Source organism: Armigeres subalbatus, chromosome 1 (assembly GCF_024139115.2).
Source record: "Armigeres subalbatus isolate Guangzhou_Male chromosome 1, GZ_Asu_2, whole genome shotgun sequence".
NCBI classification, from domain to species: Eukaryota; Metazoa; Arthropoda; class Insecta; order Diptera; family Culicidae; genus Armigeres; species Armigeres subalbatus.
In genome coordinates, this window is record NC_085139.1 from 13,050,577 (window position 1) to 13,077,750 (window position 27,174).

At 36.1% G+C, this 27,174-nt stretch overlaps 2 protein-coding genes across 2 annotated transcripts in view; one reads left to right on the forward strand and one right to left on the reverse strand.

Moving 5' to 3' along the window:
- Positions 1–3,810: 3,810 nt before the first annotated feature.
- On the reverse strand, positions 3,811–5,706 carry LOC134208109 (leucine-rich repeat-containing protein 74A-like). Its single transcript, XM_062684192.1, has 3 exons — positions 5,207–5,706; positions 4,342–5,145; positions 3,811–4,284 (listed from the first exon to the last, which is right to left on the reverse strand). Exons 1-3 carry the CDS (start codon positions 5,576–5,578, stop codon positions 3,871–3,873), a joined length of 1,590 nt encoding a protein of 529 aa, XP_062540176.1. The 5' UTR covers positions 5,579–5,706; the 3' UTR covers positions 3,811–3,870.
- An 891-nt stretch (positions 5,707–6,597) lies between these two features.
- LOC134221831 (serine palmitoyltransferase small subunit A-like) overlaps positions 6,598–27,174 on the forward strand; it is a 50,406-nt gene continuing 29,829 nt past the window's right edge. Inside the window, exon 1 of the mRNA XM_062701007.1 lies at positions 6,598–6,760. Coding sequence (XP_062556991.1) covers positions 6,598–6,760 — 163 coding nt within the window. The remainder of the gene's footprint in view (positions 6,761–27,174) is intronic.

The following is a 27,174-nucleotide window of genomic DNA, read 5'->3' on the forward strand; positions in this document are numbered from 1 at the left end:
AATAAAAGAATAAAGAATAAAGAATAAAGAATAAAAGAATAAAGAATAAAGAATAAAGAATAAAGAATAAAGAATAAAGAATAAAGAATAAAGAATAAAGAATAAAGAATAAAGAATAAAAGAATAAAGAATAAAGAATAAAGAATAAAGAATAAAGAATAAAGAATAAAGAATAAAGAATAAAGAATAAAGAATAAAGAATAAAGAATAAAGAATAAAGAATAAAGAATAAAGAATAAAGAATAAAGAATAAAGAATAAAGAATAAAGAATATGTAAAGAATAAAGAATAAAGAATAAAGAATAAAGAATAAAGAATACAGAATAAAGAATAAAGAATAAAGAATAAAGATTAAAGAATAAAGAATAAATAATAAAGAATAAAGAATAAAGAATAAAGAATAAAGAATAAAGAATAAAGAATAAAGAATAAAGAATAAAGAATAAAGAATAAAGAATAAAGAATAAAGAATAAAGAATAAAGAATAAAAGAATAAAGAATAAAGAATAAAGAATAAAAAATAAAGAATAAAGAATAAAGAATAAAGAATAAAGAATAAAGAATAAAGAATAAAGAATAAAGAATAAAGAATAAAGAATAAAGAATAAAGAATAAAGAATAAAGAATAAAGAATAAAGAATAAAGAATAAAGAATAAAAGAATAAAGAATAAAGAATAAAGAATAAAGAATAAAGAATAAAAGAATAAAGAATAAAGAATAAAGAATAAAGAATAAAGAATAAAGAATAAAGAATAAAGAATAAAGAATAAAGAATAAAGAATAAAGAATAAAGAATAAAGAATAAAGAATAAAGAATAAAGAATAAAGAATAAAGAATAAAGAATAAAGAATAAAAAGAATAAAGAATAAAGAATAAAGAATAAAGAATAAAGAATAAAGAATAAAGAATGAAGTATAAAGAAAAAAGAATAAAAGAAGAAAGAATAAAGAATAAAGAATAAAGAATAAAGAATAAAGAATAAAGAATAAAGAATAAAGAATAAAGAATAAAGAATAAAAAGAATAAAGAATAAAGAATAAAGAATAAAGAATAAAGAATAAAGAATAAAGAATAAAAAGAATAAAGAATAAAGAATAAAGAATAAAAAGAATAAAGAATAAAGAATAAAGAATAAAGAATAAAGAATAAAGAATAAAGAATAAAGAATAAGAATAAAGAATAAAAGAAAAAAGAATAAAGAATAAAGAATAAACAATAAAGAATAAAGAATAAAGAATAAAGAATAAAGAATAAGAATAAAGAATAAAGAATAAAGAATAAAGAATAAAGAATAAAGAATAAAGAATAAAGAATAAAGAATAAAGAATAAAGAATAAAGAATAAAGAATAAAGAATAAAGAATAAAGAATAAAGAATAAAAGAATAAAGAATAAAGAATAAAGAATAAAGAATAAAGAATAAAGAATAAAGAATAAAAGAATAAAGAATAAAGAATAAAGAATAAAGAATAAAGAATAAAGAATAAAGAATAAAGAATAAAGAATAAAAGAATAAAGAATAAAGAATAAAGAATAAAGAATAAAGAATAAAAGAATAAAGAATAAAGAATAAAGAATAAAGAATAAAGAATAAAGAATAAAGAATAAAGAATAAAGAATAAAGAATAAAGAATAAAGAATAAAGAATAAAGAATAAAGAATAAAAGAATAAAGAATAAAGAATAAAGAATAAAGAATAAAGAATAAAGAATAAAGAATAAAGAATAAAGAATAAAGAATAAAGAATAAAAGAATAAAGAATAAAGAATAAAGAATAAAGAATAAAAGAATAAAGAATAAAGAATAAAGAATAAAGAATAAAGAATAAAGAATAAAGAATAAAGAATAAAGAATAAAGAATAAAAGAATAAAGAATAAAGAATAAAGAATAAAGAATAAAGAATAAAAGAATAAAGAATAAAGAATAAAAGAATAAAGAATAAAGAATAAAGAATAAAGAATAAAGAATAAAGAATAAAGAATAAAGAATAAAGAATAAAGAATAAAGAATAAAGAATAAAGAATAAAGAATAAAAGAATAAAGAATAAAGAATAAAAGAATAAAGAATAAAGAATAAAGAATAAAGAATAAAGAATAAAGAATAAAGAATAAAGAATAAAGAATAAAGAATAAAGAATAAAGAATAAAGAATAAAGAATAAAGAATAAAGAATAAAGAATAAAGAATAAAGAATAAAGAATAAAGAATAAAGAATAAAGAATAACCAAGACAGGTACAGTGATCACCACGTCACTATCCAAGCCGTTCCTAGGTGGCCGCTCGCCGAAAAAAAGCCAATAAATTAATTTCGATAAAGTCAAACAAATTCGGGGATCAAAGCTTTCCTAACAATAAAGAATAAAAAATCTAGACCAACATTTGAAAAGGGCATAACATCCAACATTTATTCCTTCTGATTATTTGTCCACATAAATAGCTTTGTATGTAGACGAAGAATCAAAAGGAATAAATTTTGGCTGTTACGTCCTTTTCGAATGTTGGTCTAGGAATGAAGAATAAAAATTGCACATAGAAGAAAGAAGAAGAGAGAAAGAAGGTGGAAGAAGGGAGGAAAAAAATGAAATATTGAAGAAAGAACACAGAAGAAGGAAGAAGGAAAAAGTAAGATAATGATAAAAGAAGGAATAATGATGAAGCAAGAAGAAACAAGGAAGAAGAAAGACAAAAGGAAAAAGGAAGCAAGAAGACGGAAGAAAGGTGAAAAAACGGAAGAAGCAGGAAGGAAAAAAGATTGAGGAAAAAACAGAAAGAAGAAGGAAACAGTAATATTAAAATGGAAGAAGGCATAATGATGAAGGACGAAGAAAACAGGACGAAAGCAGAAAGAAAGATGAAGAAACAAGGGACAAGGAAGAAGAAAGGAAAGAAAGAAGAAGAAAGAACGAAAGAAAGATAATGAAAAAAGGTTGAAAGAAGGAAAAAGGTAGAATAAAGAAAGAATAGAAAAAAAAGGAATAAGGAAAATGAAGAAGGTAGAGGAAAGAAGACAGAAAGAAAGAAAAAACTAAGAATTTAAAAACGGAAGAGGAAGGAAACAAGGAAAAGGAAGAAGTAAGAAAGTAAAAGGAAACAATAAAGAAGGAAGAAGAAGAACAAAGAAAAATTATGGAAGAAGAAACCAGAAAAAATAATTAGAAAGAAGATAGAAGAATAAAGAATAAAAAATAAAAAATAAGAAAGTAATCTTGGCAAGGATCAATAATCAAATACAAGAACAAAGAACAATAAAGTCTTGTTCCTTTCTATGTTACCTCAAAATTTTTTGAGCTGTATAACCAAAAAAATAAGAATTCCGTATAAAAATTGACAACAAGAAGTCGCAAGAAGGTTGCTGATCATTGCTGGAAGAAGAAGAAGATTCCATGGGGCAACGTAAAAGTGCTGGACAAGCCCGTTGCAATTTCTTCAGCCAAATCCGGCCAGGTGCTTCGGGCTACGAAGACAGGTAAAATGGCATTAAAACCAATCATTGGATTAAATAAAATGACCCATTACACATACAAAGATTTTTGGCCATTCCTGATCTGGATTCGAAACGATTTCAAGTATCATCCAGATACGAGAATAAAACTAAAAGAAGCTCATCTTACGCCCTAGTTATGCCCATGCGTATTCCACTGCTGAATCAGACTTGGAAACTACCATCATAAACGGCGAATGAATGAGCTAACGAACAGCCATATCATACTGTGACAAACAAGGCACTCGCAGTCTGATTCCTGAGGCTATGGAATGCCCACAATACATCGTACGATCGGATGCATACAATAGCCACTATTTTGTTGGAACCGAAATACTTTTATTATGGCAACTATGTTTCATTCTGTATAGCCCTTCCCGCGACCATTCATTTTGCCTTCGCTTTCTTCTTTCTCTTTCCTTTCTTCGGCTTCACCGGGGGCGGATCGGTGGGGTATTTACCCAGATATTTCAATGCCATGGCCGCGCAGTCAACCTGTTTCCGCTCCGCAAAGGCGTCCATCAGGGATCCGAGCAAGCTCTTGTCCAACTTGATGCGAAACTTTTTGACCAACATGACAAAATCATCCCTTTCCAGGAGAGGATTTTCAAGCTGCTGCAGTTGTAGCATGAAGTGACCCAGGTCACGTTTCCTTTTCTTCTTCTTAGGTTTGAAACCCAGAAATCGGCATCGCTCCAGCAGCATCTCCGGCACGTCCACCGGGCGGGGTGGATTGAATAAGATGACACCTTGGAACTTTATGGTTTTTGTGGGATCCCTAGTCATGAAGCGTTTTGAAAGCTGAAACATGTACAATTTTATAAGAAAATGAAACTACCGAGTGCAGGAGGAACCTACTCGTCCAGCCACTTTGTTAACAAATTGATACTCTCCCACTGATAGAAACTTCATGTTTGGGTTTCGCCCAAAAGCTTTAATTAGTTCTTTGATGTCATCTTCACTCATGAAGTTCCCACCAAGGAAGACTTCCTTCAAGATCTCGCATTTTCTAAACGCTTTCAATAAGGATGCACCCTCCTCCGAACGCAGACAGTTCATCTCCAAGTTCAGAACTTCCAATCGACTGCCCGTCATTGCTTTGTATAATGCTGCACTAAACAGAGTTCCACGTAGAGCGTTCCATGCCAAATTTAGCTTCCGGAGTGACTCATTCTTTGCAAGCTCTTTCAAGAAAGGAACGATGCACTCTTTCTCCAGATAAAGGAAGTTTCCTTCCAAGTTCAGCTCTTGAATTGTAGAGTTCGTGCTTAGAAATAACCCTGCCGCCACTCCTGTTAGGTGTTCCAATCTGTTCCAACTGACATCGACCTCTTCGATAGTAAACGACAGGGCCAACGCATTAAACAGTCGCATTCCGCCTACGTCGGTTAAATGACAATGCGACAAATTCAGTTTCCGTACGGCCGAATTGGACAGCGCTTCTGCCAAAATTGAGGCCACTTCGGAGTCACCTAGTGCGGAATGCGACAGGTCCAAATAAATGATCCTCTGTGAGAGCTGCAAAAGATTCGCCAAGCTGACGGTCAATGGAACGTTCATTAGAAGGTTGTGGCTTATGTTGAGGATGTTGAGTCGCTCCGGGCATGTCACCACTAAACAGTCCAAGATGATCTGGACTTGGCGGTTGCTGCATCCAATGCGCTATAAGATATGAAGAGTTACTCATCGAATTAGATCAATCTGTAGAGTATTTAGGTCTCACATTCAGGTCAACATCAACCAGTTCTTCCGGATTCTGTTCAACTGCTTGGAACACGTCGCATACGTACTGCAACGGAGTAACGCCATACTTGTGGCATTCATTCACGTAGATTTCTGCGAATGAACGCTTAGATAAGGGTGTCTCTTCAAGATCTTCCAAACGTTTTAAGGGATCTACAGGTTCCGGAAATTCTTCCGATTCATCTGCAATTGTCGATTTGGAGCTTACTCCTCGAAAAGGGCAAATTGTAAGCTGATGGAAATCTTCCGGAAATAGTTCTGGAGATATGATTTCTACTGGTTCAGCTAATTCTTCATTTTGATCAACAATCTCTTGCAGAGAGATTTGTTCAGATATTGTTTCGGCTTCCATTTTGTTTTTATTAGACTTCTAATTTATATTTTGATTTATTATATTATACGAAAATTTTGCTCCTCTCCATCCGAAACATGATTGCATTTGCGTAGGCTGCACGAAATGCCTTACTAATGACGTTAAAATAAAACAGCCTACTGCATACCATCAACTTCGTAAGCTTGAAATAGCAGCCCTCATATCGGAAAAGATCTTCGAGATAAAGTAAGTGATAAATCAACGTAAACAAAAAGTACCGCGACCATGATAACAGAGCTGCAGGGTACTCGAACTCTGTTTAGTCACACCTTCGAGTAAGAACGATGCAAGCCCATGAACCGCAAGGCTATACAATGCATTGCACGCGTTAACTTCGGCCATGGGACCAAAAACTATCATCGCAAGGACCGCAGCTCATACGTTCACCTGCACCTTCAAGGATCCAACGACAAAGTGCGTCAACTGCGACCTGAATCACTCGTCAAAATTCGAGCTGAATTTATCCTGTTTCGCAAAAAAGCATCAAACGTGATCAAATGCTTGCTTCAAAGACCAACTTGTCTCCTACTCCATACTTGTTGCACCAGATTTGATTTGGAGAGGACTGATTTTCTTAATTACATGTGCTCCCTGTCACTGACTGTGGGTAAAGATAAGCTGGAGTGGCGTGAGAACATCCATTAGCAACGCCGATTTCACAACGCCAAATCAATGTTTGAAGTATTCCAATCCGCAATGTTATGCACAAAACCCAAAGATATCAGTTGCTTATAAAATTAGATCAATATCTACTACGAGCATTCCATACCCAAAATTTACTTTATATGAAGACACTGCCCCCAGATTATCTGATAAACAAGCTTCGATAAGATATTATCTGTTTCGTTCCGGTGCAAAACGATCACCGGTTTGGCAGTGCAAATTCTGCTTCCCCGCAAGTTACCGGTTGTTCGGAATGTGATAAAAAGTGTTCTTCCGACAGTAGCTAAAGCCTATATCTATAGTTTGTGCGTCGCGTGTGTGCCGTGTTTCCAAATATGTTGGAGAAGGATATTAAATTACTGGATTATTCGCTGAATCGACCCAAACCGCCGGAAAACTTACGACAGTTTCTCCGCCGACAATGGGACGAGTTCTACTTCCAGTGGGAGATCTACACTATGACGTATATGTTTGAACCGTGGGAAAAGTACGTTGTTAGTATCCTTTTCAAATGTTATTGCGAGGTGTTGATCGTGATAGTTATAAACAAAACAAAACTACATGCATACATGTTCATTGGTTTCTAAATCACTAGTTTATATTATTGAGAGAATATATTTTCTGAATATCCATCAGCGATTGAGTTGCATTAGTGTAGATTTTGGGATTTCTTTTTAGAGTGAACTTTCCAAATTAAGTTTGTTTTTCTGAGGACCTTTCTAGAATTAAAAGAACTTTTCCAAGGAATGATTTTTGCGTTCTGTTTGACTCCCACTTCCTACATATGTATAAAAACTACCGTTTCTGGTTTGGTATTCCTTCGTGCATTACTAATGCCACTACAAACAAAGCGCCCCAAGGCTTTTTTTATCCACTAGTTTGACGCCATCATTTCCAGAAACCTTGTAGTTGCCATTGTACGAGCTGGAATTGCGACAAACGATTCTGGATCGGGCAAAGCATGGAGTGATCCTCCAACCAAGAAATGAGCCGGCGTTAAAGGTTCTAAGTCCTATGGATCATCGGATACTGCTGTCAATGGCATCGATTTCAAGCACCCTTCTACTTGTTCAAACAGTGCTACGCAATTCTCAGAGACACTGGAATCCTGAAATTCCACGTATCTGTTTTTTTGCGCCTACAAAATTGGTACCGTTCTCTGAATAGACGTCAATAAAACGCCAACGGCGCGCAAAGAATCTTCGCAAAGCTTGCAGAAAGCGCTCCGTCGACAGATCTGACAACAACTAATATGGACGGCTTTCGTAGCAATACAAACAAAGATTGCAACATACGCCTTCGTTGGTTTACGTCCTCTCCCTTCTCGCAAGTATACTGGTCCAAAATAGTCCACGCCTGTTTTCAAAACGGCCTTGAAACAAAGACTCTTGCTGCTGGCCACTCGCCGGTGCCTTGCTTTAACCAGCTGAGTCCATGCCACCACAGCTCGTTCTCACGGATGTTGTTGGGTAGAATTCCACGCGATATTGAGTCTGCTGAATTGGTGTTACCTAGAACGTGCCTCCATTTGTCTACTCACGTCAAACCTTGAATTTTTGCCACGAAAGTTCGTGGTGACGACTTGATCCAATGAAGAACGCAGGTCGAGTCCATCCAAAAATAAACCCTGTCCTCTATCTTCAGCGTATCTGCCACCTTTACCCAGAGCTGTGCTGCCAACAGTCCTGCGTAGAGATCAATCGTGTTCGATATAGGGCCGTCCAGAAACCATGTGGTTATATAGGTGGGGCGGGGTGGTTGGGAAATGACCACGATAAGCCACATGGGGGGAGGGGGGGGTGTTGCTCTCCAACCACGTGTTTTTTTTTTACATGAAAAACTTTTAGTTAATAACAATAGCGGTGTAAAAAATACAAATCATTAAAATTTCATGATTTAATCATTAAACGAAAAGCGCATCTAAGTGCCGATGCCCACGTAGCGTCTTTTCAACTCAGCGTTAAAAAGACGTAGGTGTGCATCGAGAAAAATCGATAACGCAGCGTCGGTCGCAACGCCGATGCATATCTGCATTATTTGACCATCTTAGCCTAAGATCCTATATCCATACAAAAATAAACGAAAAAACAGGTTGCGATTCAGTCTCAATTGCCACAAAAAAAATTTGGAAAGAAAAAATGGAAAAATATTTTTTTTTAATTCCGCCGCAGATGGTTTTTGGCATCACGCCGCCGACACTTTTGCATCAGGGGACTGCAGCTACAATTTTGAAAAAGACGAATTTCGCGCCAACTCTTCTATGGGGCTGGCAGCACCATTTCAGAATCGAATGAAACTTGGTAGGCATAAAGATATGGTATTTTTAAGCCACTCTGCATACTTAATTTTTCAAAAATTGTCAAGAGTAACATTTGATGAGGGTCTAATTTTTTTTCATTGATTTTTTAAAAATCGAAGTTACTCTAAAATTACAAGACCTACAAAAAAGTGTTGTATGGCGGACTGTCGTCAAATTCCCTGAAGTTTTTTGGAAAAATATCCAAAAAATAATAAACCGATTTCTACACTGAAAAAAAATAGTTTTAAAAATTGAAATCGATATTACAAAAAAACCTCATCTCAGAAATCGATGAAATTTTTTCTGCACATAGGTATTTCAATTATCTAACTTTTCTGGGAATAATGGTCCTGTGACATATTTAAGGAAAAAAAGTTTTTCTAACAAAAACTTTTTCCGTGTCCATATTGAGTAAAAATTTATCAGCGTGTTATATGCCTACAGCGCCAAATATAGGTTCAGCAGCCTATCATAACAACAACGACACATTTTGGACGTATAAAAATTTATTTAGGGAGCAATTTAGCATAATCTAACATATTTGTGGACCAACATTTGAAAAGGGTTTATATTTTCTTTGACTTTTTGTATCGAAGTAACTTAAAAACAATAGAGTTTACAAAAAAAACAAATAATTGCTTTGAAAACGGGCAAATGTTGCCGAAACGAAATTGAAGTGATATTTAATTGTAATACAGGTCGGACTCGATTATCTGGAGTATCGATTTTATTTTCACTCCGGATAATCGAATAGCATAGCATAGCATATGTGATTGTACAAATCGTGGGTGGCTATACAATGCTCAATTCAAGCTCCATCCGGAATAAGGGCGAATGTCGCAAGAGAAGACTCTCCCCGTCGACCCCCTCCCCCTTAAACAAAAGTGACAAGCAGCAGATCTCTCTCTGGTTTATCACTTCAGAACGAAAGAAAACAATGCGAACTTGCATTCTGAGGTGATAAACTGCAAAGAAACTCCCTGCCTGTCACTTTCATTCAAATGAGGGGAAACGACGAAGAGAACCCTCTCCCGCGACACCCGCCCTTACCAAACAGAGCTTGAATTGAGCAATCTACTGTATATTGTCGCAAATTGGTACTTGGGATTAGTACCTTTCCCTATACAGTAGCAGTTGCATACCAGGCCACGTCCTTACAATCACGGAAGGAAGGGAAGGAATGTTAGTTCAACATCTATTAGTGAAGATGCAGGGAACCCATACTACCTTCATAGATGTCTCGGGAAGGAAAATTTGTGTTAGTGGGAAAGGTAAATAATAGGGAGCTCTATTCGACAATATAGAGCGTTTGTCAATAACAGTATATGCTGTAAAAGTAATAAAATATATTCATCAATTTACTTACGAACCGTCCTAAGGGAAAAACAAAACAAAACAAAAAATTTCGGCAAATCGCGCGATCGTTCTGCCGTCCGAAACAAGAGCCAACACGCACTGAACTCATTTTCACTCCGGATAATCGAATCACCACAAAAAAAAAAAAAATCAAATAACAAAAAAACTTATGTTTTATTTTATTTGCAGTGGTGTAGTCAGAACTTATTGGAGAAAAACATTGATTAATCCACCTAGCGGTATCGGTGACTTTCTGGTGTAATATGGAAAAATAGTATTTTTGCCAAAACTTTTGAGTCTATCGTCCGATTCAGTCTTGATGCATTGCAACTTGATAGTTGAGAATAGGTGCCAATAAAATAGCTAGGCTATTTAATTTTTTTGTATGTAAAATAGTATGTTTGCCTTTATTTCTTTTGAGTCCATTGTCCGATAAATTAAATCTATATACATAAAAATGAATTTCTGTCTGTCTGAACCTTATAGACTCCTTATAGACTTTGTATGCAAAGGTTTTTGGGGCCGGGGAAGGTTCTTAAGATGGTTCGAGAACCCTCCTTCCTTTGGAAAGGGGGGCTCCCATACAAATGAAACAAAAAATTCTGCATAACTCGAGGACTAATCAGAGAATAAATGAATTTTAGGCGATACGAAGTTCGTCGGGTCTGCTAGTTATCAATACAAAACAATATGCTTCAATAGGAAACAGGATTTCCCACTAAATGCAACCAGTTGGAAGCAAATAAGGATAAGGATAAGTACCGCAAAATGGGTTAGATTTTGTGCACTCAAAAACACAGACATCACCTCAATTCGCCGATCATAGACGGTTGGTATATAATATTATGGATCTCCGAGCCATCTAAAATAAAGTTAGAAATGTTAAAAATTTAAAATAATCTGAATGTTAAAAATTTAAAGATAATTTGGGAGATTTCCTCTGAAAGCTAGAAGGGGACGCCGTGGTCACTACTAACAATTTAGTTTTGCTGAAGTTGTTAACTAAATCTAAACTCTGCTTACCTAAATGAACATCCATGAATTACATAAGTGTGACAATTAATACACAATTTTAAAATGATTGATATGAGAAGTTTGAAGGAGGGTTGGAGGATAGGGTTGAAAATGGTCGATTTTCGCGTTACGAAATTAATGTGTAATTTCAATTCAAAACATGGCTTAGAAGCAGAATGGCACTTTTTTGCAACATCGCACGGAAAAGGCCCTTGCGAAGCTATTGGTGGCTCTCTCAAACGAATGACAAAACGAGCAAGTCTTGCCAAAGTTTATGGAAATACTATTAAGACTCCTCGGGAGTTGTACAAATGGGCAGTAACACAATGAGACAAAAATATTAGCATTACATTAGCATTAGCATTGAGCATTTCGTACAAATTCGTAGGTGGTACAAGCCAAGTCTATTGTACGAGAGTAGCATCACTTTCATCCGTTACCACAGATATTGATTTCGGGACTAATCACTATCTCTTAGATTTCATTATTTTATACCAATCACTCATAATAAAATCCTGGCTAAAAGTGTTCCAACTCAGAATAAGACCCAAATGTCTTCAAATTGTTCGAATAAGTTTACAAATTAATGAGTTTTTTTTTTTTTTGATAAACCAATTTTTAACTTTACATTCATTGATTTATTGTCTCGGTGAACGAAACGCTCTTTTATGTTTCAGATTTTACAGTTCAGACAAATTTGCAATAGTCCATCAAACATCACAATTTTGTAAATCTGGTAATTTGTGTGTAACATTGATATAAGAAATCTAGTAAAATATACGCCCTTTTCAAATATTGGTCCACATTAATGTTATAGAAATTGCTTCATAAACAAATTTTTAAACGTCCAAAATGTGTCGTTGGTTGATGATAGGCTGCTGAACCTATATTTGGCGCTGTATGCATAAAACACGCTGATAAATTTTCACTCAATATGGACATGAAAAAAGTTTTTGTTAGAAAAACTTTTTTTCCTTAAATATGTCACAGGAACATTATTCCCAGAAAAGTTAATAATTGAAATACCTATCCGCAGAAAAAAATTCATCGATTTCTGAGAAAAGGTTTTTTTTGCCTTTCTCGTATACTAAGTATACGTAAAGGCTATAATTTCACTCCAAAACCAAACTTTTGATAGAAGGCTCGGAGACCCATAGTGTTATATACCAATCGACTCAGCTTGACGAATTTAGGTGATGTCTGTTTGTGTGTATGTATGTATGTGTGTGTGTGTGTATGTGTGTATGTGTACAAATTTTGTAGACACACTTTTTGGAACTTAGCATTACCCGATTTACTCGCAACAAGTTGCATTCGACGGGGAATGCGGTCCCATTGTTTGCTATTGAAAATTGGCCTGATCGGACATTGCATTTCGGAATTATTGGAAAATCATTGTTTTTTCCCAAGGGTCCCCCGTTGGAAAAAAAAATTCAAAATAGAAAAAAAATTTTTTTTTTCAAGAATGGTGGGAATGCATAGTAATTAATGCAAAAACATGCAAAATGATAGAAAATATGCGATCTATCCCCCTAAAGTCCTTTTTTGACCTTTCCTATGTGATTTTTTCAGTACATTTTACGATGCACGAGAAAGGCATCATCGCCGCTAGGTGGATTAATCTGGGTTTTTAACATCGATTTTAATTTTTAAAATTAATTTTTTTCAGTGTAGAAATCGGTTTATTATTTTTTGGATATTTTTCCAAAAAACTTCAGGGAATTTCACGACAGTCCGCCATACAACACTTTTTTATAGGTCTTGCCATTTAAGAGTTATATCGATTTTTTAAAAATCAATGAAAAAAAATTAGGCCCTCATCAAATGTTACTCTTGACAATTTTTGAAAAACTAAGTATGCAGAGTGGCTTAGAAATACCATATCTTTATGCCCACCAAGTTTCATTCGATTCTGAGATGGAGCTGCCAACCGCTGGTCGAGTTGGCGCGAAATTCGTCAAAATGCTTAATCAAAGAAAAAATGTTAAGAAGAAAAATTCAAAAGAATTTCTTGTGGATATTCAGGAAAAATCAAGTAAAGAAATTGCCTTTAAAAACTTTGACATTACTTCATACAATCCTGATGAAGTGCTAGCATTCAAATTTTTTTTGAACAATTCTCTCTGAAAAATTTTGCTTGGAAATTTTGCTACAAATTGATAATGAAAATAAACAATACATCTCCAGTGTAATTTCCGAGAAAATTTCCTTAAGACTCCGAAAAAAATTTCATGTGAATTCTGTCTGAAAATTCAAAACAGTCCCGTGCGAAATACATATAATTTTCGGTGGAAAAACATTCTAATGAGCCTGTCATAAGACGAGTTTATACAATCCCATTGAATTCCACCACTTAATTGTATCTTGACAGATACGTATTTCGACCTCAACAGTAAGGCCGTCTTCAGTGTCTCGTCGAGTCAAGTACGAGACACTGAAGACGGCCTTACTGTTGAGGTCGAAATACGTATCTGTCAAGATACAATTAAGTGGTGGAATTCAATGGGATTGTATAAACTCGTCTAATGACAGGTGAAAACATTCCACTAAAAAGCTCAAAATAATTTTCTTATCATTCTAATGAGTTTCTTCGACAAGTTCTTCCGAATCTTCACCAGAAATTCTTCTTCATTTCCAAAAGAAGTTTTTCGAACATTTTAAGGAGTGCACTTCAAATGTTCAGTCTCCAGTTAGCCTTGCGAGCAAAGGCGTAGGATTGCCAATCCAGAGATGACGAGTTCGATTCTCGTTCCTGTCTAGGATGTTTTCGGGTGGGAAACATTCTCGACACCCTAGGTATAGTGTATCCATCGTATTTGCTACACAAGATATATAATCGTGCAATGGCTGTCATATAAAAGCTTTCAATTTATAACTGAGGAAATGCTAATAGAATATACTAAGTTGAAAAGCAGACCAACTTCCAGTTGGAATATGGAGCCAATGCCACATGAAACACTTTGATATTTCAGTTGATTCTTTTTTAATTTTGGAATTTTGAAATGAAATTTTTTTGGAATACTTTTTTACGCTCTTTGTGTATTTTTTTATTCGAGGCATTATTTAGAATTTCCACAGAAGAGTCTATGGATTATCTTCAAAAAATTCTTTGGATTTTCAAAGAATAAATCTTTAGAATTCTCAAGGTTCATGTTTTTTAAATTTGAAAAGTTGTTGATCATTGCAACGTATAGCAGTACATGTTTTGAAAATATTTGTTTCGATTCAAAATGTAAACACACATTGTTATTGCATGTTTTGTCTTAAAAATGATCATCTTCCCCCCAGTTGACGGTACTACAAAAGTACATTTTTTTCGTTATTTCCACTTGTAAAAACATCGGAGTTTCCTCGGGAAATTCATTATTGGTGTTTCAGATGAACTTTTTTCGATTTTCTACTGGAAAATCTTAGGAATTTCCATCGGAAATATTTTGGCATATTCCGAATTATTTGTTTTGGAAATTTAAAAAAAACTGCTGAAAATTTCTAAGAATTTTTTTGGAAAACGAAAAAAACTCCATTGGAAATTTAGAAGAATTCCCTTTGAAGATTCATTAAAGTTGCCCAGGATTTTGAAAAAAAAATTCAGAGATTCTGTAAAAGGGTAAGCTGGATTTTTTTTCTAATTTCTACTGGAAATTCTTCGGAATTTGATGTTTATTGGAATTTGGAATTGGAATTTTCATCGTAAATATGCATTTCGGATCCTTCTACGGATTCTTCTAGTTCCTCAAAATTTCTACTGAACATTTTTCGGAACTCTTCCACAGAATTTCGGAAAAAAATTTCGTTGAAATTCTAAAGATTTTCCGGGGAGACTCCGAAGAATTTCTTATCAATATTTCGAAGGGTTTCCCTTGCAACTCCAGAATAATTATTCTTGAAAATTAAGAAGATCTTGGAATTTAAAATTGATCCAAGCAATAAATGTAGGCAATAAATTAAGCTCTCAAGTTCAGCCCACGAATCTACCAGATCAATCAAGACATTTGCAATGTTCTCATCATCGGTATATACCCGATGAAATAAGCATATGATCCTAATTTCCATTAACATGAGATCCAAGAGACAAGGTACCCAAAATTATCAAGTTGCACAATGACTATGAGGTTTGTTCGCAAACTGTTTTTGTAGGGCCTTAGAAGCACTGGGTTCACGGACTTGAATGATCAAGTAGTTCAAACATTACGACTTCCAGGACGTTTTGTATAACCTTAAAAGTCTGTAGTCGCTCGTATAAATATCAACCCAATGGACCTACTGGGTATTATTTCATACATCATTCATAAGTTGGTTAATTAGATAAATCGAATGATCCGAACTCCAAAATAATAATTGGTCTATAATACATTCATTCCTCTATGAGTCGCTTATGAAAGGACCATTGACCGAAGCATATTCGAGATGTGGAATAGAAGTTCCTTGGAAAATTATTCCAAAGAACCATCAGAGTGACCGAGAAAATATTTTTAATATGGCATCATTGGCTTCCACGATTGGCTCTGGATTGAAAATCTCTTTAGTAGAAAAATAAAAGAAATTTTCCATAATAAAATAGGAAATTGCCAAGAAAGAACAATAATAAATTAGCACTTGTAAAAGCAAAAATTGCAATTATGAAATAAAAATTTTCGGTAAAGAAATCAAAATGTTCAACGAAAAAATACAAAATTTTAATGAATAAATTGAACAATTAAATTAAATAATGAACAATTAAAAAAAAAATTTTTGTAATTATTTATTTCTAATATTGATGATTCTGGAAACAATACTGAAATTTCTACAGGAATGCTACTCAAAAGAAACAACAGTAGGAGGTTTTATTTGCATCTCTAAGATTACATATTAACTTTGTGATTTTTTTGTAGGAGTTCAGTTCAGATGCTTCGCTGAGGTTAATATCTTAAGAATTTCCAGTACCTCCAGAGCTATGGAAGGTCCCAAATACTCTAAGGAATCTATAGGGATATTCCGTGATAAACTTAATAGTTATTTAAAAAAAAAACTAATAAAAAAATTTAAAAAAAAATTTAATATAGGGATATTTTGGAAAATTTCTAAACCATTATAAATTGACATTTGCGAGTCCACACTTTTTTGTATCCTCCTGATGCATTGAAGGTGTGCGAGTTCTACATAGATATCCTAATACCTGATACACATCACAACATGATAACATCATCAAAATTTTCGAATTCCTGAAAATTTATAATTTAAATGCTGGGTTTAGTTTGATTTTGAATTAGTTTGTATGTTTTATATATGTTTTAGTTACAAAAGGTTTTTTCTTTAATTTTTGTACTTGAAAAAAACCACGTGGTGATAGGGGGGGGAGGGGGGGTTCTGCCAAATGACCACGATAAGCCACATGGGGGGAGGGGGGGTTGAGAATCTTCAAAAATATGACCACGTGGTTTCTGGATGGCCCCTATTGCGTCTTGAGCGGCGCCACTCGGGATTTCGAGATCAACAGGTGAATCGCAACCGAGCCTTTCTCTATCTAACTCCATATGCGACTGTCGAAGCATGCGAGAAACAGTAATATTCTAGGAATACCCTGCGATACCGATCCTAGAACTACAACGCATCGTGGAACCCGTACATCGTTCAGTACTGGGATTTGCTCGTGAAACTTTCGCTATTCCTTACCCTTTCGGATAGCGAGTCATTCCATTGAAGATTTTCATCCTTCTGCTTTTGCAAGCACCAGAGACGCTGCATAAAAACATCCGCTTAGCTTAGCGGTTCTCAACCTGGGGTACATGTACCCCTGGGGGTACCTTCGCTGGCCCTGGGGGGTACCTCAGAAAAATACGTAATGGGGGACGTATTACAATTCCACTCGAAACTTTTTCAGGAAAGCTCAGTTGCTTCATTCTTCTTGTTCTATCGCTCTACATTCCAACTGGAACTAATATTTTTATAGCATCTCCTCAGTTATTGATTGAAAGCTCTCTATGTCCGCCATTGTATGAGTATGTATCTTGTGTGGCAAGTACAATGGATACACTGTGCCCAGGGAGTCGAGAATGTTTCCCACCAGAAAACATCCTAGACCGGATCGAGAATCGAACTTTCCATTTCCGGATTGGCAATCCTACGCCTTTGTACGCAAGATTAAAAGCATCCGTCTACGCTTCTCGGAAGCCTTTTCCCAAGCAGCTTGAAAGCCTCATTCTAAGATGTTCAGAAGCCTTCTTTCAAAAGTTTCGGAAGCCTTCTTTCAAGAGGCTTGGAAGCTTCCTTTCAAGAGGCTTGGAAGCCTCCTTTCAAGAGGCATGGAAGCTTCCTTTCAAAAGGCTTGGAAGCCTACTTTCAAGAAGCTTGGAAGCCTCCTTTCAAGAGGCCTGAAATCCTCCTTTCAAGATGCTTGGAAAACTTCTTTCGAGAGGCTTGGAAGCCTCCTTCCAAGAGGCATGAAAGCCTCCTTTCAAGAAGCTTGGAAGCTTCCTTTCAAAAGGCTTGGACGCATCTTTTCAAGATGCTTGGAAACCTCTTTTCAAGAGGTTTGGAAAACTCCTTTCAAGAGGTTTGGGGAACTCCTTTCAAGAGGTTTGGGAAACTCCTTTCAAGAGGCTTGGAAACCTCCTTTCAAGAAGCTAGGAAGCCTCCTTTCAAGATGCATGGAAACCTCCTTTCAAGAGGTTTCGAAACCTTCTTTCAAAAGGCATGAAAGCCGCCTTTTAAGAGGTGTGGAAGCCTCCTTCCAAGAGGCATGTTTTAAGCCTCCTTTCAAGAGGCTTGGAATTCTCATTTCAAGAGGCTTGGAAGCCTCCTTGCAAAAGAGGCTGCAAGCCTTCTCCCGAGAGGCCCGGAAGCCTTCTTTTAAGAGGCTCGGAAGCCTATTTTAAGACAGTCGGAATCCTTCTATCATAAAGCTATGAAGGCTCCTTTCAAGAGGCCTACTTTTAACTGGTTCGGAAGCTTCCTTTCAAGATGCTCGAAAGCCTCCCTTCAAGAAGCTCGGAATTCTTCTTTCAAGAGGCTTAAAGCATACTTTTAAGAGGCTCAGAAGCATCCTTTCAAGATTCAAGGGAAGCCTCCTTTTAAGTGACTCGAAAGCCGCCATTCAAGAAGCTTAGAAGGCTCTTATCAAGGGGTGCGGAAGCTTACTTTCCAGATATTCAAAAGCCCCTTTCAAGAGGCTCGGAAACCTCTTTTCAAAGAGCTTGGAATTATTCCCTCAAGCAGCTTGGAATCCTACTTTCGGGAGGGGTACTTCAATTAATGCAAAAGTTCGAAAGTGTACCTTTCAGGAAAAATGTTGAGAACTGCTGGCTTAAGTAATCGTTAGCTTCGTAAGAATCTGCGGTGACATTGCGCACCTCGACTCGAAACGAGCAAACCATGCAAACTGTCATACGAGAGAGCTGTCGAAAAAAGATGCGCAATGAGGTGAGAGGAGGAATCTCGAACTTGTACCGAAACGATCGACGCAATGCGGTGAGAGGAGGAATCTCGAACTTGTACCGAAAACGATCAACGTTGAGAAGCCATGTTAAACCCAATGCTTTCAGGTAACGCCAAGCATTCGCTCGGAAGGTCTTTGAGTACTTCCGGACGAGTCGAAGCCCAATTTTGCAGTTTAAATTCTCCGCTGATCATCGTCGAGTTGACGCCTCAATTCGATTGCAGATTCGAAGTCGCCCGCGCCGAAGATAACGTCGTCCATATACACGTCTGGTTCGAAAGTCGCTGCCGTGAGTGGGAATCGCCCCCGCTTGTCGGACGCCAGTTGCTTCAAAGTACGTGTAGCCAGATATGGTGCAAATTTGGTACAGCACGTCACCGTCAGGGGTCTCCAGTTAGCCTTGCGTGCAAAGGCGTAGGATTGCCAATCCGGAGATGGCGAGTTCGATTCTCGATCCGGACCGGGATGTTTTCGCGTAGGAAACATTCTTGACTCTCTGGGCAATAGTGTATCCATTGTACTTGCCACACAAGATACATACTCATGCAATGGCGGGCTTAGAAAGCTTTCAATTAATAACTGTTGAAATGCTAATAGGACACTAAGTTGACAACCGGCCAAGTTCCAGTTGTACGACTATTCGGCACTGTTGCTGATGGTGAAAATGGCTTCTTTCGCTAGTAGAGCTTTGCGAATTTCCGCTGCTGGAACTCCAGTATTTTTTTTGTGGTCCCCTGCTCCTGCTCGAGCTTGTTCGGCCAGCAACAGATCCTTGTACTCGGCCGATTGGATGATCTGATCCAGGGACAGAATCACACTCTATCGAATCCATCGAACAACACTTGCTTCTTCCGTAAAAGCTTGCTGTTGTTGTAGTATTTTAGCAATGACTGCCAAGCAACCTGGTAGTTGTCCCTCGCAATCTTTTAAGGATCGACTAGTGCCTTACTATCGCATGCTAAGCACCCTTTGAGATATTGGAATATCTCCACATTGGGTAGAACTGGCTTCTCGTGAATCAGAGATGAGTAGAGATTCTTGAAGTTGACCCAGTCATCGATGTTGCCGTCGAAATTCTGCAACTGAATTTGAGGCAGGCAGGTGGTCCATACCACCATGAAGAGTGACATCTCCAGGATGAGTTGACTGGTTCTTGACGGAATTGTGTTGGAACTCTCCCACCTTCTCCGCTAGAAACGATTTCGTATTGTAGTAGCGATTCTCCATCTCCCTCTGCACACTTTTGGGCTCCGTGAAGTCTTCGTGCGCTTGTACTTAACAGATTGCCTCACTTATCAGAGCCCACAATACATCTAACTTTTCGAGGCGTGCATTGATCTGAGCGACAGGGTGACCCCCTTAAAGTTCTTAACATACGCGCTAATGTCCTCGTCGTCAAAGAGAATCCGCGTTTCTGGTAGCGGGCTTCATGATTGATGTCGTCACACCACGGAAACTCGAACAATGTCGATTGTCGGATGGGTTACGTAGAATCGTAGAATCGTCGAGAAATCCAAAATCGATAGAAAAGGAGATGTAGTAGGGGTAATGACGGCTTTGGCAGGTTTTGTTCTATTATTGGCAGGGGGGTTTTTTATGACTGATTCTGCTCAAATTTGGCCCAAACATTCTTTGCATATCAAAGAATATTGTGGCCAAATTTCATAAAATTCGGTCGACAAAACCCCCCTGCCAATAATAGAACAAAACCTGCCAAAGCCGTCTGTTCCCCTACTCAATATTGTCCGCTTCGGCAGGATATATATTGTTCAGCTTAGGGATCCTATATTAAGAGATGTGCGAATACTTTTCCAGACGATTTAGCAACGCTGTTACTTTAGTAAACAAACGCTGCCATCACTTGCTGCAGTGAAAAATGTTTAGGCTTGCACATGACTTTACATTCGAAGACACTTTTTGATTATTTTGTCTATTCTCTAGCAGTGCATTTTCGCTAGAATTGAAGAGCAATACAAATGAACAGAATATAAGGCATCAATTAGACTACTTTTACTTACGAAAGCAAAATAAATTGTTTATTCGATAAAACTTTTCATAAAATCTTTTTCACCAAAATCGCAATACCTTTCGATCTGCAACAATAACGATGTTCATTTGGCTTAGATTTTGACAGTTCTCAATGCTCGATTGGCTCAAGATGGCCGCTTTCGCATATCTCTGAATGTAGGATCCCTAGTTCAGTTCACCTGTGAGAAGAAACAGCGGCGCAGCCGAAGCCAAAACAACAAATTCTACGATTGAGTAAAACCTCCAATATTCGAACGAATGCCTCAGATTCCGATACCAGCCAGCAAATGCGAGGGAGAGGAAATAAATATGTAGTGTATACCAAAATTAAACTAGACATATACTGTTAGGTGCCCGCCAGCGTAAACGCGACGAGCGATGCGACGCGACTCACGTAAAAGAATAACAATCATTATCAACAGGCTGTCAAATTGCACTGTCGCGTCGCGTCGCATCGCACGTCGCGTTTACTCTGGCTTCACCCTTAGCCTCACCTATTAAACAAATGCAGTTCAGAAATTCAAATTATTGCCCGTTGCATCAATTTTTAGACTCTGGCGCAACTTCGTTTTACTTCGAATTTTTGGCGTGCACACCAATACATTCAAACTATCTTCGTAATTGTTTTTTGTTGTAGTTATTTATCGAACACACATGTTTTTGTTTACTCAAATAAACAATAAGCAGTGTCAATTCATTTGTATGTGTGACACGGGAAAAATATTCACGCAAATAATTTTCGCGCAGGAGTCTAATAAGGCGGAATCTGCGCAATATGTCCAATACCTTTATTGTACTTCCAGTTGAAAACCGAAGTGAGCTCTCGCGACAATCGAGTTTTCTCACGTTTCCTTTTGTCGCAACTACGTCGCGACTAGTGCGCATCATGGCGCACGACGGTGGCATAGATGCGCACTAGTCGCGATGCAGTTGCGACATCAGGAAATAAGGAAAAACTCAATTTTCGCGAGAGCTCACTTCGGTTTTCAACTGGAAGCACAATAATGTTAATCACCTGGTAGTTTGACACGAAATCGTCTTAGTGCACAGTGTTTTCTAACCCAGGAATTCGTGATCGAAAATGTTTTGGCCATGAAAAGTTGATTTTAGAGTCTCAGTGACTTCGGAGAAAAGTTTCAGTATGTTAAGCTCCATATTTCGGAATTTTTTTTTTTGACTAATCCCCCTAAAAGTGAAATGGAAATTCTCTTTCCTCCAATTATGAAGATGCATCATCGGTGTCTTCGAAAAAGTTGTAGAAAAAGTTTCTAGGAAAAATTTTGCTATATAAACTTTATTTCTATCTGCTATAGAAGTTGAGATATGGGTCGTTATTTATGAACGACCACCAAAAAACAGGTTTTTCACGATACTTTCGTCAATGTATTTTTTAGATTTTTCAAATGTTCTACAAAGATCTCCGTCGCGATAAAAAACATGAACCTTTAGAAGACAGTTTCTTCTTATTTTCAATATTGACGAAGTTATTGACATGAGCATTTTGACATTAACTGCATACATTTAGGGGCAAAATGGGGCAGAATTTTAATTAGGAGATTGAACGTATAACTCATGCACTAACGGTTGCATTGCAACATATATGTGACTTAGCTTTCCGTAAGTATCGTATAGATCTGGGAGCTGCGGATAGAGTCAAAACGAGTGTCAAAGAATCTCCAAAGTAAGCTGTCAAAAAGTATCCATCGCATCGAGAGAGGTTTTGTGCATTCTGAGCGCAGACGTGAGAGTACACGTATAAATCAACTCTTACTAAATATAGCTCCTCTTCAACAAATTTCAATTTTACGGCGTCATTTTTAATATATCGACGGATTCAACATAAGTAGAGGGTATGAATTAATTTAACATTCGATACGTTAGTTTATACGATGCGGCAAATTGACGAAATATTTGTAATTAATTTTTTAACGATAAACATAATGATAATTCAATGTGAGAAAATCGTAACGTGCACAGTAAACACTGAGAGGAAATTTGCGAGTTTCAAGCAAAATATCTTGAAAATTGGATTCGATTGAGTCCGCAGCTCCCAGGTATAGATATGTTTTATTCTTCTGGTTGTTATATATAAAAAATGAATTGGTGTGTATTCCGCATAACTAAGAAACGGCTGGGTTCAAATTTCTTCATCACAGATTCCGATGGGCTTACATAGTATTTTCTTATGTAAAAGTCACGACTTAAACTGAAAAAATATGAAAAATTCAAATTAGAATTTGTATGAGTATTTTGTATAGGCATATCACAACACGCATTCTCACCTACTGTGCAAGACAACGTCTGCCGGGTCATCTAGTTCATGATAATAACACTTACGCCAGACATATGTCTTGTTTTAATGTCCAAATTTTGAAAATGATTATCGAATCGACGGATATTTTACAGAGAAATACCAATATATCGGCATATTGGTATTTCCAGAGAATTCTAAATGAAAAGAAATAAACTAAAAATTTTGGAACACTTTTCTGTTAACCTGTTTTGCAATATTGTGATGTTTTAGACGTAGCAAACCGGCTTTTTATTATTCCGGGATATTTCTAAAAGTAAATAGGTAAAACAAGTACCTTCGAATTGCTTTCATAAAAATATATTTAAACTTATGATGTTTGAGGCGTCACTAACCATAGTTTCCATTCAATAATTACTGATTTACCCGATACTACATTTCCTCTCATCAGCATTCCTGGCTGTATGGTGATTTCTAAAATAATACTATTTGCCAAATACACTGGGGTCGCTTTTTACGTGACTTTTCGATGATTTTTTTTTTAATTACGCTTTGTTTCTTCCCGCGGAATTTGAAATTCATGTCAGTTCTGTAAAACATCCATCCATAATCGTTTAGAAAATTTTCATAGGTCATAGGTCTGGCGTAAGTGTAAACACTAAAGATGACCCTGCAGACGTTGTCCTGCACAGTAGGCGAGAATGCGATCTACCTTTTTAAAATTTCCATACAAATTTTGTTTTCAATTTTTCATATTTTTTTCCAATTTTGGTCGAGATTCTTACATGAGAAAATATTCTGTAAATTCATCGGACATGTTGATAAACAAATTTGCTGAAGAAATGAAGAAAATCTATCCAGCCGTTTCTTAGTTATGCACAATACAGACCAATTCATTTTTATATATAACAAGAAGAAGAAGAAAAAGATGTTCATACGGCACTTATGTCAAGCTATGTCACATATATGTTGCAATGCAACCATTAGTGCATGAGTTATACTTTCAAATACCTAAATAAAATTCTGCCCCATTTTGCCCCTACATGTATGCAGTTAATATCAAAATGCTCATTTTTGAACCGAAAATCGTCAATAACTTCGTCAATATTGAAAATAAAAAGAAACTGTCTTCTAAAGGTTCATGTTTTTTATCGCGACGGACATCTTTGTAGAACATAAGATAAATCTAAAAAATATATTGACGAAAGTATCATGAAAAACCTGTTTTTTGGTGGTCGTTCATAAATAACGACCCATATCTCGACTTCTATAGCAGATAGAAATAAAATTTATATAGCAAAATTTTTCGTAGAAACTTTTTCTACAACTTTTTTGAAGACACCAATGATGTATCCCCAGGTAACCATTAAGCACTTTAATAAGCCTTATGTAAACCATACACACCCGTTTCACATCACTCAGAGACTGAGTGAAATTGTATTGCCGTCTCTTTTTTTCCCACGGAAAAGTTACTCAATTTTCGTAAAAAGTGGAACTACTCAAAATTTGAGTAGTTCCACTTTTTACGAAAAATGAGTAAGATTTCCGTGGGAAAAAAAGAGACGGCAATACAATTTCACTGAGTCTCTGAGTGATTTGAAACGGGCGTGTATAATAGCTTTTCAGTGCTTATAACCCGAATAAAAAATACAGTAGAATAACAATACAATTTATTGTAACACTACTATTAATAACATTAAATTGGCAATAGATTATATTGTAAATGAAATCATAGAAATACATTAGAATGCATTGTTATGAACCATTTACTGAAATGTAAATGAAGTTTTCGCAATAGAATGTACGGGTTGTTAAGTATCGTAACTATACAAAATCTGAGATTTTTCCATACATTTTTTTCGTCACACAATAGAGTGTATGGTTAATATATTGTTGAAATATCCGAACAAAACTGTTCAAAATACAATGGATTGTATTGTATTTATATAGTAAAACAATACGATTTTAAATTTCTCAGTTGTGACAGGTTTACTGTTCAACAATGCAATTTAAAGGGAAAAATGCATATTTGGCGCTATGAGGCAAATATTGTTATATAGTTTATATCCAATGTAAAGAAACGTTTCAAAAACTATCAATGTATGAAACTTATGTACTAAAACGTTCCAAAAACAATTGCAAGTATAGTTACATTAGAGAAATATGTTGATGTATTGTATCCTCAGTGTTGATACAATCTGTGCAACCATCAAGAAACAATGTATCCTATTGTGTACCGTACATTTTATGGTAATTCAATTGTTTACACTATTGAACCAATAGTACATTTTTATCCGGGAAGCTATATAATTGATTTTCAAGTGCTTATTGGCAGTTTAAACTTTAAGCTGTATATCGGTATATAACGCTTCGATGCAATGCTGATCAGCCCTGTTTATACAAGCAACTATCATTTCTAATTTAGAGCTACAATCTATGACGTTTGAGTGCCACCAATAACAAGAACGCATAGAATTCCATAATATGTCTCTTTTACTCGCATTTGAAACAGAGATTGTTTTTAAACGTGTGATGTATGCCATTCAATAATAATTATGATAACGATGATTAAATATCATTTGTATAGAGAAAGAGAACTGCAGCATGTTGCAAGGAATATGCCTGATGAATGATTTACGAGCTGTAGATTTAATCTTGAGCGATATTTATTATTTCTCACTTAAAGAATGCTTTATAAATACTAGAATATTCCCATGTAAATTAATTGCAGATTCATCATGTTTACATATTTTACTCAATTCTTTGGTGGATCAGATGGCAAACTCATCGGGCAGCCGAAATCATATCCTTCCACTAAAGACAACAAGCGGTTCAAATCCGGGAATAAAATGGAATTATGGGAAGGGGAAGGGGGGGGAAGGAACAAAATTGTAAATAAATATTTTTCGTTTCATTTTTATTTTCGTTCCATTCCCACTCGTCTAAAAATTTTGTCATTTTTGTCATAGACGTGGAAAAATAGGTAGGGGCAAGCAGTATATTAGCCAAATAATTCGCCAAAAGTGGCTTTTGAGCAGCACTACAGCGTAGTTTAAGGTTTAATAAGCCATTTTATAGAAAGCTCAAATGACAGGAGACCTAACACTAATATTTACATTTTACAAGGAACATTTGCGAAATTGAAATGAAATGATGATGATGATGACGAAATGATGATGGTTTGCAAGCAAATTTACCAAAACAAAGACCGAGCCGTTCACTCAAAATTTCGATCAGCTGTTCGAATCTGTCTCATAAAATGGCTTATAGCACTGTTGACCATGTTCTAAATACGGCTATAGAACCGAATTAAAGTCATTTTTAACGGCTTAATGGTTACTTGGGTCTTCATAATTGGAGGAAAGAGAATTTCCATCTCACTTTTAGGGGGATTAGTCAAAAAAAAATTTTTCCAGAATATGGAGCTTAACATACTGAAACTTTTCTCGGAAGTCACTGAGACTCTAAAATCAACTTTTCATGGCCAAAACATTTTCGACCACGAATTCCTGAGTTAGAAAACACTGTGCAGTGGATCAAATTCAGTGCAGTGGGGAATGAACCGTAGTTTAAAAAAATTGCCTGCTTTGGCAGGACATATACTGGAGAACTGAGAACTACAGTGTCGCCCGTTTTCGCAATCGGTCGTCGTCGCTCCGTCTTGACTAGCATCGAATCCGTACCGTACCTTGCGTGGGTGCAGAGAAACGCCCAGTAAGTTTTTTCGCGAACATATCCTACAATAAACGGCAATGAGTCCAATGGCAACGAATGAATCGCCTGCTTTGAGCGTAATTACAGCGGCACACTAGGAGTTAACTTTCTGAAATCAGTATGGCGAAAGGCATCTAAGGTTCGATTTCTCAAAATTAAGCACCTTCATCGAAAAAATATTTGGTAGGTGTAGTAGCGGACACCTTCCTACAAAACCGGTACCAAATAGTTTTTCATGAAAAGTTCCTAATTTTAAGAAAACCCGCGTTAGATGTCTTTCGCCATACAAATTTCTTGCGGTTAAGGAAGCGGCGAGTAAAAAATCTAATAATTCATTAGCGAAAGCAAAAGTGGAGATTTGAAATGAATCGCCTGCTTTGAGCGTGCTTACAGCGGCACACTAGGAGTTAACTTTCTGAAATCAGTATGGCGAAAGGCATCTAAGGTTCGATTTCTCAAAATTAAGCAGCTTCATCGATAAAATATTTGGTAGGCGTAGTAGCGGACACCATTCCTCATAGCCGGTACCAAATAGTTTTTCATGGAAAGTTCCTCATTTTGAGAAAACCCGCGTTAGATGTATTTCGCCATACAAATTTCTGGGGGTTAACTTGGGGGTTCTTGGCTATTTACGCATATACGATAGCGCCTGGATGTGGAAGGGGCGGGTAGAAAATCAGCCACTGCCAATAATTCATTGATTTGATTTGAAAGAGGACAATTTGTCGACTGGATATATTAACCGAAAGTTGGCTCACCGACTCTGACCGCCTTGTTGGCGTCGGTGGCCGGTTACTTCAAGCTCTATCTGGTAAAAGGGCGAATGTCGCAAGAGA

What these genes read in the sequence shown, in the direction of transcription:
- LOC134208109 (XM_062684192.1), bottom strand. Translation starts at nt 5,578, where the DNA reads ATGGAAGCCGAAACAATATCTGAACAAATCTCTCTGCAAGAGATTGTT. An exon ending in TGGTTGATGTTGACCTGAAT is followed by an intron (nt 5,146 to 5,206) that starts GTGAGACCTAAA and finishes CATATCTTATAG; the next exon opens with CGCATTGGATGCAGCAACCG. An exon ending in TTAACAAAGTGGCTGGACGA is followed by an intron (nt 4,285 to 4,341) that starts GTAGGTTCCTCC and finishes TACATGTTTCAG; the next exon opens with CTTTCAAAACGCTTCATGAC.